This window comes from Mesoplodon densirostris, chromosome 16, assembly GCF_025265405.1.
Source record: "Mesoplodon densirostris isolate mMesDen1 chromosome 16, mMesDen1 primary haplotype, whole genome shotgun sequence".
Classification (NCBI taxonomy): domain Eukaryota; kingdom Metazoa; phylum Chordata; class Mammalia; order Artiodactyla; family Ziphiidae; genus Mesoplodon; species Mesoplodon densirostris.
In genome coordinates this window covers 76,075,304-76,089,823 of record NC_082676.1, presented here as the reverse complement: position 1 = coordinate 76,089,823, position 14,520 = coordinate 76,075,304, and the positions used below count along the sequence as shown (strand labels likewise).

Sequence of the window (14,520 nt, the reverse complement as noted above, 5' to 3'; positions counted from 1 at the left end):
ATCACCAAGGGTTGGGAAACACAGTCAGGTCACATTCATGCCAAAGGGATGAAAGTCATAGGACCTTTCGATCAGTACAGATCGTAGGGCTCAATGTGGATTGAGATTCACAAAATATGGTGGATGGACTTGAAAAAGAAAGTGTCCCCCCCCAAATGGGGAAACATGGGAGGTACCATCATAGAGCAAAGAACAGAACAAGAAAGGTGTTTTTTTTTGTTTGTTTGTTTTTTTAACCAGTATTAAGGACCATGCTGTGGCATTAACCACAGAAAGTGAACACGTTTTGCGGCATATTTCGCACCTGTTTTAGGTGAGTAACTAGAGACTATTATTTTTCTATTTTTAATTGCAATCCTAGGCCCTTAAGCAAACTTTGAAAACTTTACAAATTTTGTTTATGCATTCACAAAAATTGACTGCTCTCCTTGCAGGGAAAAAAAAAAAAAGATTATATACTGGAAACTTGCCTCAGAATACACTTTGGAGGAACAAGTTATACATTAGTACCTCTAAGGGTATAGAACTCCTTAAACACCATTTTAGCAGAATCTACTCTATAATATTCTGCACTTTTATGGTGAGATGCCACTATTTTGCTGATCTGCTGAATGTTAACAGTGGGAAGGGTAATTTCCCAAGGAGAAATGAGTCATAGTTACTGTACAAAAATGCTCAAATATTTCTCACTTCATTCTGTCTCTGGACAAGAAGGTAACTTTGATCCAAAAAAAAAGAAAAATTAGACATATTTTGGAAAAAGGGACAATGTTCAGCAGATTAGTCATGGCATTTCCAAAAGGATATTCAATTGAAATCAAAATCTATTATCTTCTACCATTGTTTTATTGCTCTAGTTTGCATTTTTAATTTCTCACCCTTCTATAAATACAACAACACATTGTGTTGCCATATGTCTGCTTCCATGAAAAAAATGCCCACAGCCAACTGATGGCAACTGTTGGCAATGTCCTGTCAAAGCATTCTTGTGGAATTTGAGGTCACTGGACATCAGTTCCTACCTGGGGTTTGATAGTTCAGCGAAACCATCTGGCAGCCAGCGTTCCAGAAAATCTGAGGCATGTAATTACTGGAATCGACTCGGCCTCCCTTGGGGTAAATGCGACTCATTTGCCGTTTGTTATAACTGTGTAACATATTAAGGAAAACGGCAAAAAGAGTATTCCGGCAGTGACAAAGAGCTAAAACAATGAAGATCTAGATCAACAATGCCACACATATGACAACAGAGAACAAATTTCACATGTATAAAGGATGCTTAAGAGAAAAACCACAGTTCACCATGTGGATTATAAAAACAATCCACATTTGGGCAGGTTTTCCCAGCTGCTGTGGTCTTTCACATACATTATTTTACTAGTTCTACAAGCACAAAAATATATTAGCCATTTTTCTATTTTAGAGATTCTTGCCAAACCCAAAGTTCACCAACCACCTTATTCCACTTAATACATAAGGATACTTCACAAATTCAATCGCATGTGTCTTCAAGTAGCCTAGACCAACTGACTCATTAAAAGAAGACATGTTATAATGAATATTGCGTTCTGTAAAGGAAAGCAAAGATGCACTTAGAAACCCTGCCATCAAACCCTCCCAGAAAGACAAGCGATAAATATAATTACACCCTGAATCATGAGGACTTAGAGGCAGATGTTTCCTTACTATATCAGTAGCTCCTAATTTCATTAACATCCTGTGGATGGAGATGGCTGACTTAAGAAAAGTGTGATGAATTAAATTTGGAGTCATTAAACCAATTACGTGTATACCAAGTGCCATTCACAGCCACCCCTGAAATATGTATTTCCAATGAGGATGATAGCTTCTCCAGTCCAGAAATAATTATGAAAAGTCTGAAAATACTTGATACGTTTTTGGAGACCAGCTTTCGACAGAAAGCAGTCTTATAAAAGTATATCTAATGTAAGAGGCTAAACTCTTGGATTGCTACCAAATCCATAGTCTGTCAGAGCCACCTCGTGGACGAGGTAGGGAATGACAACACAAGGCCCCCACATACCAAGGACATGTCACTATGTGGTCTATGCAATGAAAATAAGGTGAGATGGAACAGTCCATGTGCCCAGAAAAGAAAATGGCAGCAAGTCAGATCATAGCTCACAGCATAATGTAAGAAAAGCAGACAAAAAAGGCAATAACATTTAACCTTTGGTGTTACCTTCAGCCACATGGAAACCTTGAAACTTTACGGGCTGTGCATAGTTGATCATTGTGGACAAATATGGATGGATATTAGTGGTAGCACCTACATATTTATAAGATGCCATCCATGCCTGCTCATCTTCTATAGTTACCAGGCCCTACGAGCACAACAAAGGGAATATGCACGTCAGTGACTTCAGCAGGACTCTCAGATTTATGCTTCAGACTGCCCCACTAGCAATAATTTCCACCACACACAGATTGAAAGATAAAGACTTCTTTCTTCTTCAGTTATCCTAACTAAAGGATAACATTAAAAGTTAATGTCCACTGTAGCTCCAAATAATGCAAATGGAGATAATAGTAAAATATGAAGTTTACCTTACATTTGGAGGACATTTTTTAGATTTTCAAAGGACTTTATTCTGGAAACTATACTGAAGTTCAGAGCAATGCTATGAAATATGTATAGCAGGTATTATCATTCATAATTTCACAAGTTCTGGCATAACGTCAAAAACAGTGGTCCTTCAATTTTAGTATAAATCTAGGCTTGTTAAATCACAGATTCCGGGGACCCACTCTCAGAGTTCTGATAAAGTGAGTCTGGGGTGAGGTCCAATAATTGGCATTTCTAACTAGTTCCCAAACGTTAATGATATGGGTGGTCAGGGGAACCACACTTTGTTTAACACTGCTTTGGAAACCAAGCCACATACATAAATGGTTTATGGTATTTAAAAAAATGCTTATTCTTAAACTAATGTGAGAACCCACTATACAGGACCTATTAAAACTACATTGTTTTGCATAGAGGCAAAGAGAAACAACTTATTGCAGTTTGTTTCGTAGTAAATCAGAACAAAAGCAACAAAATCAACAACAAAAATAACGCTTTCAAAAGCGATCAACATTTAGTTGAGATTGATACTGAGGAATGAACTGCTGACTCACATGAATCAATTCATTGGTTAAAAAAATAGTCAGGTCATTTGTTTATCTGATAACTTAACATTCTAGATCAATCAAACTGATTGCACCAGTAAAAGTCTGAGATAAATAATCAAAGAATGTAACTTGGGATTTTTTTAAAATAAATTTTTCATATGTCCTGACTCCCCAGATAAGGGCAGAGGCATGTCTAATTCCTTTCTTGTGTGTTTAATGATAATAAGTAACACCGTACCATAAGCTAGGTACTGGCCTGAGTCCCTGCATGACAACCTCGCTACTGTCAGTCATCATGTGTAGCAAGGATTAGAGTCTGCCCCACTGACCACATGAGACGACTGAGTCCTTAAAGATTAAAATAACTTGGTCACAGCTACTTAGCTAATAAATATCAGTGATCACAGGTCAACCTGTCCTTTGTCGACCCCAATACCTCACGAAATTCTAGTAGGAGAGAATTTCACAAATATCTTGGGGGAAGACCGAGATCAGACTTAACAAGAATTATTCCAAACAATATTTAGACAGTAAGAAGATAGGGTTTTACTCCAAATAAGATAAGAACCCATACACAACAAGATAGTATTTTCTGAAGCTCTGAAGTGTGGGAATCAAATGACAAGGTAAATTTTTGCATCTCACTACTATAATAAACCACATACATTGACTAAAAAAGACCACTTTGATATCATGAACCGTGAAGAGGATAAAAGAAACTAAAAATGTAACTTTACTTTCCTTACAATAAAATCAACGTCGAATAATGTTAGATAAAACTCCTAGAATGTGTACAATGTGAAATTGACAAGTTTTCAGAATGTCAATAGAGTCAGAACCAAGATCCCCTTCCCATTTTACTATAATATGAATTGGTTGACCTATAGGTCATTCTTATTTTAAAATTCAGTGTGTTGATGATTATGTACTCTTATTCTAGGAATGAAATCTCAAATTCCAACTATGAAAATGCCTAATTGCACTAAACACTTATTTTTAGGAAAATCACCTTATTTGCCTTCCCTCTGTTTTGTGATTTTATCAGGATATAATCATTTCACCACTGTGATGAATTCTTTCTTTGGAAGACTCATATGTAGATGCATTGAGCATGTAAATATTATACCTATAATACCTATAAACAGTCTGGTATTTCATGAGGCAGTGGGTGGGGGAAGATAGACTAACAACACTTGGTACAAAATGCTCAATATTAGAGGCCCATGTACGGTGTCTTATAATGAAAACAAAATGTACAATGATATTATTTTGTTACCTTTTTGTTGTTTTCATGTTCAAGGTCATCTGAAGCCTAAATTAGAGAAAGATAAAAATAATTTACCTCTCTAAAGGGCAAAATTCCAAATTTACTAGCCATACATATGTAGATATTTAAATAAATTCAGGTACACTTGTTATTCTATTTGCTAAGATGGGAAATTACTGGTAACATAAAGCCATAGATAAAGTGAGAACTGAAAAGATATCATGGCATAGCTCTCTTTCACACCATAAAAGCTCATCTTAATGCGTATCTCCCTTCTTTATTGATAGTCTTTGCCTATTTTGATGCTTCCTTATGGTAATTTAGTACATGATTTAGTGATGGGGCTTGGGAACTCATCGATGTGGCCAACACCTCTGGTATGTAAAGGGTCACTCTTCAGCTATTCAACACTCATGTCTTGTGTTGATAAAGGCAGCCTAAAGGTAAGCACTGAGTCTTAGTAGGCATCTATTAGTCTGAAAGTAGCTGCAATTCTCTATATTGGAAAAGGTAGGGGTAATGGCAGTATTCCCTTGGCTTTGTTCGGCAGACAAATTTGCTTCCATTTCCTTAGCACCTAAGGCATACACCTACCCGCATCTTCATCCTCTGTCTTAATGATCAAGTATCGCTGCTCCCATCAAAGACCACATCCTCACGTCACCATGATCCCACTCACATCCAGGAATTCATTTATCACTCCAGATTCATTCATCCTAAAAATAATACTCCCTGGACTCCTCGGGTTCCCTTTAGCCACCAGCTCCCCTTTATAGCAAAACTGCCCAAAAGTGTAGTGTCTCCTCACTCACATCTGTCTGCTACAGGGGTCCCAACCTCCACACTGAGACTCCTTTTTTCAAGGTCACCAATGACTCCTTGGCCAGTGACGCTTGCATCTTCTTACTCAATCACTCAATAGTATTAAAAAAAATCAACCACTTTGCCAGGGGATAGCAGGTGGGGGAAGTGAGATGTTGATCAAAGGGTACAAACTTCCAGTTATAAAAGGAATAAGTTCCGGGGCTCTCACGTACAGCATGGTGACTACAGTTAGGAAGACTGTATTGTATATTCAAAAGGTGCTAAGAGAGCAGATCTCAAATGTTCTCAGTGCGTGTGTGCACACACACACACACACACACACATCACTACCCCACACACAAAGGTAATTATGTGGGGGCTACACTGCTCCGTTTCTTTAAACTTTTTCAGTGGCTTCACATTTCACTTAAATTAACATTTGAGTTTCTCACCATGCCCCCCATCACACCCTTCATCCTCCAGTTCCACCTGCCTGTCTAATCTCATCTTGTTTCACTCGACCTCTCACTCAACCCACTCTGTTCACCCTGCCTTTGTTGTTGCTACTGCTGTGGTCCCTCTCTGGGCAAAGCAACACCTCTATTCTTGTGCATGGCCTGTTCCTCTTTATCCTTTGGGTTCTCATTTCCTCGTTTTATTCTCTCCGCCTCTTTTTTTTCCATCTGAGCACTCACCCTTAGTTTTGTAATAGCACCTATCACAAATTGTAATCATATAAATTTATTTGTTTGTTGTCTGTTTCCCACCCCCTTCCAATAAACTCCCATCAGCCTATCAGCTCCATGAGAGCAGAAGCCAAGTGTGTTTTGACCCTTCTGGGTTGTTATGGTCTAGAAAGTGCCTGGCACATAGTGGGTACACAGTTACTATTTCTTTGGCTGAATGGTTGGATGGATGAAAACATTTTTAGGCTTATTCTACATTAAGAGGGAGATGAGATATCAACGAGTAGGACTGGTTTTCTAATGAGGGCTTGCTGGGGTGATCGGGGTCATTTTCCTGATGATTTGAATAGGTTAACCTTTGCTGCTGGGGTGCTGTTGTTTTCTCCCAGCTCACCTATAATAATGCAATAAATAAAAACATCTGAAGGACATGGGCCAAAGAGGTAGGGGTCAACACTGTGCACGACTAATGAGTCACTTAAATGTCCTTTCTAACTTAGTATTGTGCATGCCTCGAGTTCGGTATTGATTGTGGTCACCCAATTGAGAAGGGGAATTACAGGCTACTTATTCTCTTGTGGCTCTCACATTTCTGAAATGCTATAACTAACAGCTGCTACCTCTTGCAAGTCATGTAAGCAAAGGGAACCAAGAGTCTGACCTTCTTAACACTATTGGCAATAGCTTCCTTGTGACCCAAGTCATCTGCAGAAAGTTCATTTCCATATTTGTATTCAGGGTGAGCTTCTTCCTCTTGCTCAGCTGTGTGAAAGACAAAAGGAAAATCCATGAAGCCAACTTACCACCAAGGGTTCAAGCCTCCTCCATAATCTTGGGTAAAATATAAGCACTTTTAGAGAGGAAGGAAGCTAAACAAAAATGGGAACATTTAAATAAGCAATTATTTTTCAAATAAAACTCTCACTAAACTCTTACCTACTCAAGGTCAAGGAACATATCTTGTTACTTCTCCTGCATCTAGCATGACTTTTTAAATTGAATAGAGCTGATTTATATTGTGTTAGTTTCAGGTGTATAGCAAAGTGATTCATTATATATATATATATTTTCTGATTATTTTCCATTATAGGTTATTACAAGATATCAAATATTGTTCTTGTGTTACACAGTAAATCATTGTTAGCATGGTTTTTACATGATTGATGCTTAATTCTTAAGTGAATGATTACTTCCATTCCAGTATACTAACCTTAAAAATTAAAGCCTCAAACACCTCAGGAAGATCTATGACTCATAACAGGGTATTTTGTTCCTCTATGACACCCAGAGGAAAGAAAAAAAATACAAGAGAAGAAAAGTACATTTGATAATTCTGAAAAAGAGTCAAAAATGTCCACTTGAATTTTATGGGCATAATGACTTGTGGCCGGGAGTGGTGTGATGTAAAAAAGATAGAGCTTGGAAGGACTTACTGCTCCCGTAAATCATTTGCCAAATCTGGCTGCAGTTTAAAAGACTCTGAAATCATTCCTTGGGCTCATGGTGGGAAGGGAGCAGGAAGTGGGTGCTAAGTCAAGCTGGTGACCCAGGAGCCTGGCCTGGCTATATAGGGAGACACAGATGCCATCGCCCAGCCCATCAGTCCAGGAAATTACAAGAACCCTGGTAACCACCCAAGGCTGTAGGTGGAAATAGGATTGCCCGTTGGAAAATTAGGCACATGCTGGTGTGAGATCTGTATTCCCATGATGTCCATCCTGCAGGGGCTCCCAGGAATTTGCCTAAAAACTAGCAAGGATCAGGAGACACCCACAGGCCACAGGACAAGGCCAACACAAATCCACACTGTCACTATACTGGGCATGAGGGACCTTTACTATTAAAAAAAAAAAAATGAAAATATTTCTGAGGGAGGTGAACAGACCCATAAGAATTAGACATTGTTTTAAGTATGTTTAAAAGGTGGAAAGGAGAATTCAAGAACAGGAGTAAATGAAAAACTTTCACCGATTCTAAGGTGCATTTTTCCCCGCATTGTAATATATCTAATATGGCAATGTATCCTTTAATCGATGGCATTTTACGATTCACTTGGAAGCAGTTTTCTTTCTTAGTCAGTAAAATAGTAATGCCTTTCAACTGACGGTGTCTTAGATTCAGAATTTTAGATTGCTTTTTGCAAAGTGCTATTCCAGGGAAGGGATAAAGGTAAGGGAAACGAGTCAGACACCCTCCTCTTCTGGAACTGATATTCTGATGAGGGGATATTCTGGAGGCAGATGATTTTTTTTTTAAAGTAGGTCATATAGGCCTTGGGCAAGAAAAAAGGATTTGAGAAGCTGAAAGAGGTCTTAAAAGAATCTAGTCCAGTGTCTCCATTTAAAGGAAATAGATTCACAGATATGATTTGACTTGTCTGAGGTCACAGAGTTAGAATATGAACCTAGATTTCTCGGGCTTCTTAGCCCAATGCTCTTAATGTGACACTGGGTTTTCGTGACCTACAGTCTGTAACCAAGATTTTGAAACCTCCCACCATCACTACTGAATTTCAATTTTATGTCTAGTCTAACCTGCTTAGCCAGATATAAACTACTTGAATTTCCAGGGGTATACCCCATAGAAGGGGGAGAGACTTAGTAACTGTTTTAAAAGGGTTGTATGACTAAAGGTTAGCATCTCCTGAGTGTGTATGTATGCATAGACACACCCACAACCACACACAATGTTGCTATTCCCCACTGTCTGAATCTACATCCAGCCTAATGACTGGGCACACACTTCCACTGACTGAGAGCCTTTTCTATTTTCTACAGCCTCCAGGCAGGCCTGCCCTCTTTAACTATGCTTGGTTTCCTCTTGCCTGCTGTGTTGAAGTATTTAAATGAGAGACTCTAGTCATTCAGGTATAGTAGGATCATACTGTGATAGCAGGGTAATTACAGCCAACTGGTTGACCAGAGCTGAAGTCAAGTATGACTGAGGAAACGTGAGACTCACATATGTAACTGGTATAGCAGAAACCTCTATGGCCTTAGAGAGAAATTCAGGTGCAGATGAACCCATATATTTCTGTTAGAATAAACAAAATTTTATCTCAAACATTTTGGAATAACATGGGAATCCCTAGAGGCAAATTTATTTTGCATATAGGAATAATTAGCATTTGCATAAACGTTGGGAAAGTACCCTTAAGGACAGTAAGTGGAATTCTGCTGGCCCCTCATTTTAGATTAATGTTTGTGTGTTCAGGAAACTTCACATTTTTGACTCACATCATTTATATTTTTTCTCCTTTTTATAAAGAAAAATATTTTTACCAATGATTTTGCATATTTATGTTCTCTTTATATTCCTATATATTAGAAGGACAATATTGTAAGGTACAGAAGGTCTTGACCCTGGTCTCAAGGCAATTCTGGGATTGAATCTTAGTGGCATTGCTCACCAGCTGTGGGATTGCATGTAACATATGTTACCACTCTAAGCTTCAGTTTCCTCATCTGAAAAATTAGTATAATAATACTTATTTCTTTGGCTGCATAAAGATTAGATGAGGAATTGATGTAAAGTACCTAATCCACAGTTGGTACAAAAATCGTAGTTATTATTATTATGATTTTTCTTAATGTATTCCATTATTCTTCAGTTTGTTTTTCTGGATTAGAGTATCTAGTAACACCTTACATGTGTTTGATTATCATCTATGAAACTTAACCTAAGTTAAGGGACAGTTTTTATATAATATTCAGACTTTCAAATTTTAGAATTATTTTATTGATCTTTTGAAATACTGGGTTGGCCAAATTTCCATAGGATGTTATGGAAAAACCTGAACGAACTTCTTGGCCAACTTGGTATATTCCTTTCAAGATTTTATTCTTAAATCTTGTTTGGGTTTATTATTTGTAAAAACTGTGAAATAACATAATAAGCAATGTGGCAGACTGTATTTTCCAAAGACAGCTGCAATAATACCAGCTTCCCACTGATTCTTCTACAATGTGATCTTGCCTCTCACCCACCCCCTGGAATGTGGGTGGGTCCTAACTAAGACTGCTTGGATGAATAAAGTATAGAGGAAGTGATGATGTGCCAGTTCCAAGCACAGCTCTTAAACAGTTTAGCAGCTTCTGTTTTTTGCCTGTTGGAGCACTGGCTCTCAGGATGCTCTGTCAAGGAGCTTGGCCACCATGCTGTGAAAAGCCCAAGCCACTTGTGGAGGCCACATGGGGGTGCTTGTGTCAACTGAGCTCCCAAAAGCCAGCCAGCATCAACCGTAAGCCATGAGTGAGCCATCTCAAGACACCCGGCCCAGTGGAACCTTCAGATGACTCTAGCCCCCGATGTCATCTGCCAGCAACCGCGTGAGAAACCAAAGGAAGAGCCCTTAACCTGAGCCCAGGTGACCCACAGAACTAGGAGAGATAATAATAAAGTGTTTCGGGGTGGTTTGTTACACAGTAATAGATAACCACAACAGGCATTGATTAAATACTGCCAGGTATCTCTGGCCTCCCAGACCCTCCCTGACGTATAAAACATATGGAAGTAAGTCATGTTCCCAGGCAACATAAATCATTCGTAAAGTCTCTTCCATAGTCAGGAGTCTCTATTAAGGGGTTGTGAATACGATTAGTTGATTCTCACAGCTTTTAGGTTTTTACCTATAATGTCAAACTTTCCTAAAATCTACTCTTCTATTTCAGATGTTTATATGAAAAACAGAGTTTCTACAAGTGTTTCTAAATTACTTAGCCCCAAGGCACTATCTAAATTCAAGGCACTAACCAATAGACACTCAATGCATGTCCAAACTATTCTGTTAATCAACTCTCATGTCATTTTGTTAATCAATTCTCATGATATATAATGAACAAATAATTTTCTAAAATCATTCCAAACCTTTCAAATGACCTATGTAAAACCAAAGATTATGGTTGTGGTTATATGGCCAAAGTAAAAATAGAAGCTAATAACAAATATTAAAATATTTTGAGCAAGGCTGCCTTTGCAAAAATTACCTACCTGTAAATATAGATATAGATATAGGCAATTCTGGTGAGCTGGTTATTTGAAGGAATTTGAACTTGAAAGTTTAATTCTGGCTTTGAGATTCTAGTTCACTATAAGTGCACACAAACCAAGCATTTACTGAGGGTCTCTATCCAGGTTCCTTCCCTTTTAACTCGCCTTACTGTTGTCATCAGTAACAGCACTGATGTTCAGGTTTTGTTTACGGGAGAGAACTGCAGAAATGTTCTTTTAATTCCAAGCCCGGCCTTCTACAGCAAGTGCTTCAAGGATTCTCTGGCTGTGAGTTTCTGCTGAATAGCTGAATACACAGCAGGAAAGGAGATGACTAAGCTACTAAAATCTAGTGTGCAGGTAAATTCTAAGTCATATTATTTGGAAAAATACCACAAAATACCAAAAGATTAAGGTTGGCACATGTACCTGACTATTAGGAATTAGAATGTTGTGTTATATAAAAGGGTCCACTGAGACAAATTCATGTATTTCTTATTTTAAAAAGTATTTTTTTGTGATGTGTAAATTTAAAAAATCCAACTCACCACTTTCTATTTCCTCTTCATTGTCATCCTCTAAGATGTTCACTGGAGCAGCGGATTCTCCTGCTTCCATCATACTTTTCAAAGCTTCAAGCTGTTCTGTTATTAAAAATAAACAAGAAGGAGATGGAGATGGTGTTGGATCACTTATAAAATAGGCTTGAAGATCAACATGGAGAAGGAAATGAAAAGGGAAGGAAAACCTATTGTCAAGGCTCCTGAGGCTCATCCATGGACACTGTCTCCCCGGTCCTGGTGGCCTTGAGTCCTTAAGGCAAGTACAACAACCCTATTATCTATATACACTGAGCCACTATTGGAACGTGAGGGAAATGCCTCATATCCTGGTCACCAGGTTGAGAAGTCACAGCTCAGTTCCTGTGAAGGATTTGAAGCTTGATAACAAAAGCCCAGAATTTGGAGCATCTGGCACAGAGCAAGGTTTATGGACTGTTATGGTGAAGTGACAGAATAGAGACTGAAAAAGCTTCAAGAAAAAATATTTTTCTTTTATTAGTTGTGAACACATATAAAAGATGCCTAACAGCCAGCATTAAGAACATTGTTGGGGGGCTTCCCTGGTGGCGCCATGGTTAAGAATCCGCCTGCCGATGCAGGGGACACGGGTTTGAGCCCTGGTCTGGGAAGATCCCACATGCTGTGGAGCAGCTAGGCCTATGCGCCACAACTACTGAGCCCACGTGCTGCAACTACTGAAGCCCACGCACCTAGAGCCTGTGCTCCTCAACAAGAGAAGCCACCACAATGAGAAGCCCACGCACTGCAATGAAGAATAGCCCCTGCTCGCCGCAACTAGAGAAAGCCCGAGCGTAACACCAAAGACCCAATGCAGCCAAAAAAAAAAAAAAGAATATCGCTGGGAAACAGGCACTCTTCATATATTATAGTGAGGGTATAAGCTGGTACAACTTTTCTGAAAGTCAGTATAACAAGATACATATGATATAAAATGTGTACATGCTCTGGCCAGCCAACTCTAATTGTACCAAGGAGAAGGCTGCATAAATGTACAAAATGAACAGCCAAACATGTTTACCATTGTTGTTTTCATAGCAATGAAAATCCATCAACTTGGATCTGTTTAAATTACACTATATGCCACATAACAAATTCTGTAGAGTGTTTCATACACTAGAATCAAAAAAAATTCTACATAAGAATTAAAATTAGTATGTAGATTTATATCCTACTGGATATGAGTATACTTCATTGGTTGAATTAAAAATGACTAAACGTCAGTATATTTAACATGATCTCAGTTTTGTTAAAAATGCGTGTATATGTACATGTGTACATGTGTCTCTAATACGTGTATATGTGTGTAAAATACATAATTTAGTGCTATTTTATTATATTTTTCTTTGCTGTTTTCATTTTCCTATAGCATTATTGCTTTTGCAATAAAAATAAACTGGAGCTAAAATAGTTAAAATTTTTTAATTTAGAATAACCAAGGGGAAATCCACAATGCAATCATACCAATATTTGATGCTATTCATTTACTGAACTAAGAGATTTGTTGGAAGAAAATATTTTCAAAGGAAACCCAGTGGGGGCAATGTCTAGATAAAATCATTTCCCCCCATCCCCCGACCACACACACATTCACACTCGTGTATTACCTAGGATCCCTAGATATGTATATATCACAGGGAAAAGTGCAAAGGGAAGCTTTTAAAGGAGGCTTCAGAGTGTATAAAATGATAAAGTGTTAGTTCCTTATATCTTGACAAATTCTAAAATGCTTCTTTTGCTTTCTTCTCATCTCTCCTTGGGACTCCTCCAAATTCTGATCTATGAATATATGAATATGTTTTCCCACTGGAGGAAGGGGTTGATGTGGAACCTAAACTTGAATAAAAATGTGGCAACTTTGCTCTGCACAGTATATAGAACATCACCACTAGACCTGCTTCCTCCCCAATCCGTGGTGTTAAAGTATATTTCATTCTAGATAGCTGAATTGTCTCAACATGCAACATACATATGCTTCTGCCATAGATGAGCATATTTGACTTACTTTTTTCAACCTCAGGTTTCAGCCTTTTATTTTTGATGAGTATTTTTCTTTTGAGGTCATTTGGGGATGGCAAAGACCTGCCTGGTTCCAGCTAGAGACAAAGAGAAAAGGCTGAATTCACGACAGGGTCGCACTTCTCCCTTCTCATTCCCAGCCCAGAATGAGCAGAAGGCCTGTGAGTTACACAACCAACACCCACTAGATGGCAGTCTGCATAGTTTTATACTTTTATTCCGCAACCCAAACTAGCCTGAGCTTTGCCTTACACTAAGACAGCAAACTTGGGTCTCTAGAGGTTTGCAGAGCTGCTCCACCTTCCCCAGGGAGTGGGGTCTGACCTACAGTGGTCTTGGGGAAAGGGGTCCAGCTCAACCCCAGACCTTGCCCCTTTTAAGTACCTGGTAATATACAAGAGGCGATGGGGTCAGCTGGGGTCAGAGGTACTCTCCCAGGCAAAGTCAAGAGGCTCCTGAGCGCCCCCCACCCCGCCAAGTGTTGGGCTGTGCAGTAAGCTGGTCTGCTCAGTAGGGTGATCCATTTTCAATGCTTGGGATTGTGGCTTTGTGGGTTCAGTAAGAGAATTAAGAAGGAAGTGGTCCTAATTATTGAAATCTAGACTCTACTATGGTTTCATTGGCTTGGATTAATGTCTGCAAAGGGGATGTTCCTTTATTCGATTACTTATGATCCACAGAACTGTGTTATATCCAGTCATCCATTTCCCATCCCCCCACCATCCATCTGTATACCCACCTACCCTTCCACGTGTCCACTCATTTTCCAGACTAATTTTTATACTATTTGTACACGCAAGGCACTGTGCCTTCCTATGTCAGTCCTGACTCAAATGAAACTCTCTGCCGAAATTCTGCTCCTTTGGGGAAGCCTGCTGTAACCAGTCCACTCCCAGTGATCTCTTCTGCACCTGGATATTGGCAATAAATATTCACCACACTAAAGGCCATCTGTTTTAGTTAAGGTTTTACATTTGTATCCTGTGCCCTCCTTCCAGGACTGAAAGTTCTGTAGTTCAGATCTTAATCTCATTTATAT

The 14,520-nt window shown here is 38.8% G+C and overlaps 1 protein-coding gene across 1 annotated transcript in view; it reads right to left on the bottom strand.

Moving 5' to 3' along the window:
- PLCB4 (phospholipase C beta 4) overlaps positions 1 to 14,520 on the bottom strand; it is a 419,094-nt gene that overhangs the window by 64,604 nt on the left and 339,970 nt on the right. The window contains exons 18-24 of the mRNA XM_060120154.1: positions 13,468 to 13,558; positions 11,430 to 11,525; positions 6,554 to 6,654; positions 4,412 to 4,447; positions 2,204 to 2,345; positions 1,484 to 1,568; positions 1,023 to 1,147 (exon numbers count right to left, since the gene is read on the bottom strand). Coding sequence (XP_059976137.1) covers positions 1,023 to 1,147; positions 1,484 to 1,568; positions 2,204 to 2,345; positions 4,412 to 4,447; positions 6,554 to 6,654; positions 11,430 to 11,525; positions 13,468 to 13,558 — 676 coding nt within the window. The remainder of the gene's footprint in view (positions 1 to 1,022; positions 1,148 to 1,483; positions 1,569 to 2,203; positions 2,346 to 4,411; positions 4,448 to 6,553; positions 6,655 to 11,429; positions 11,526 to 13,467; positions 13,559 to 14,520) is intronic.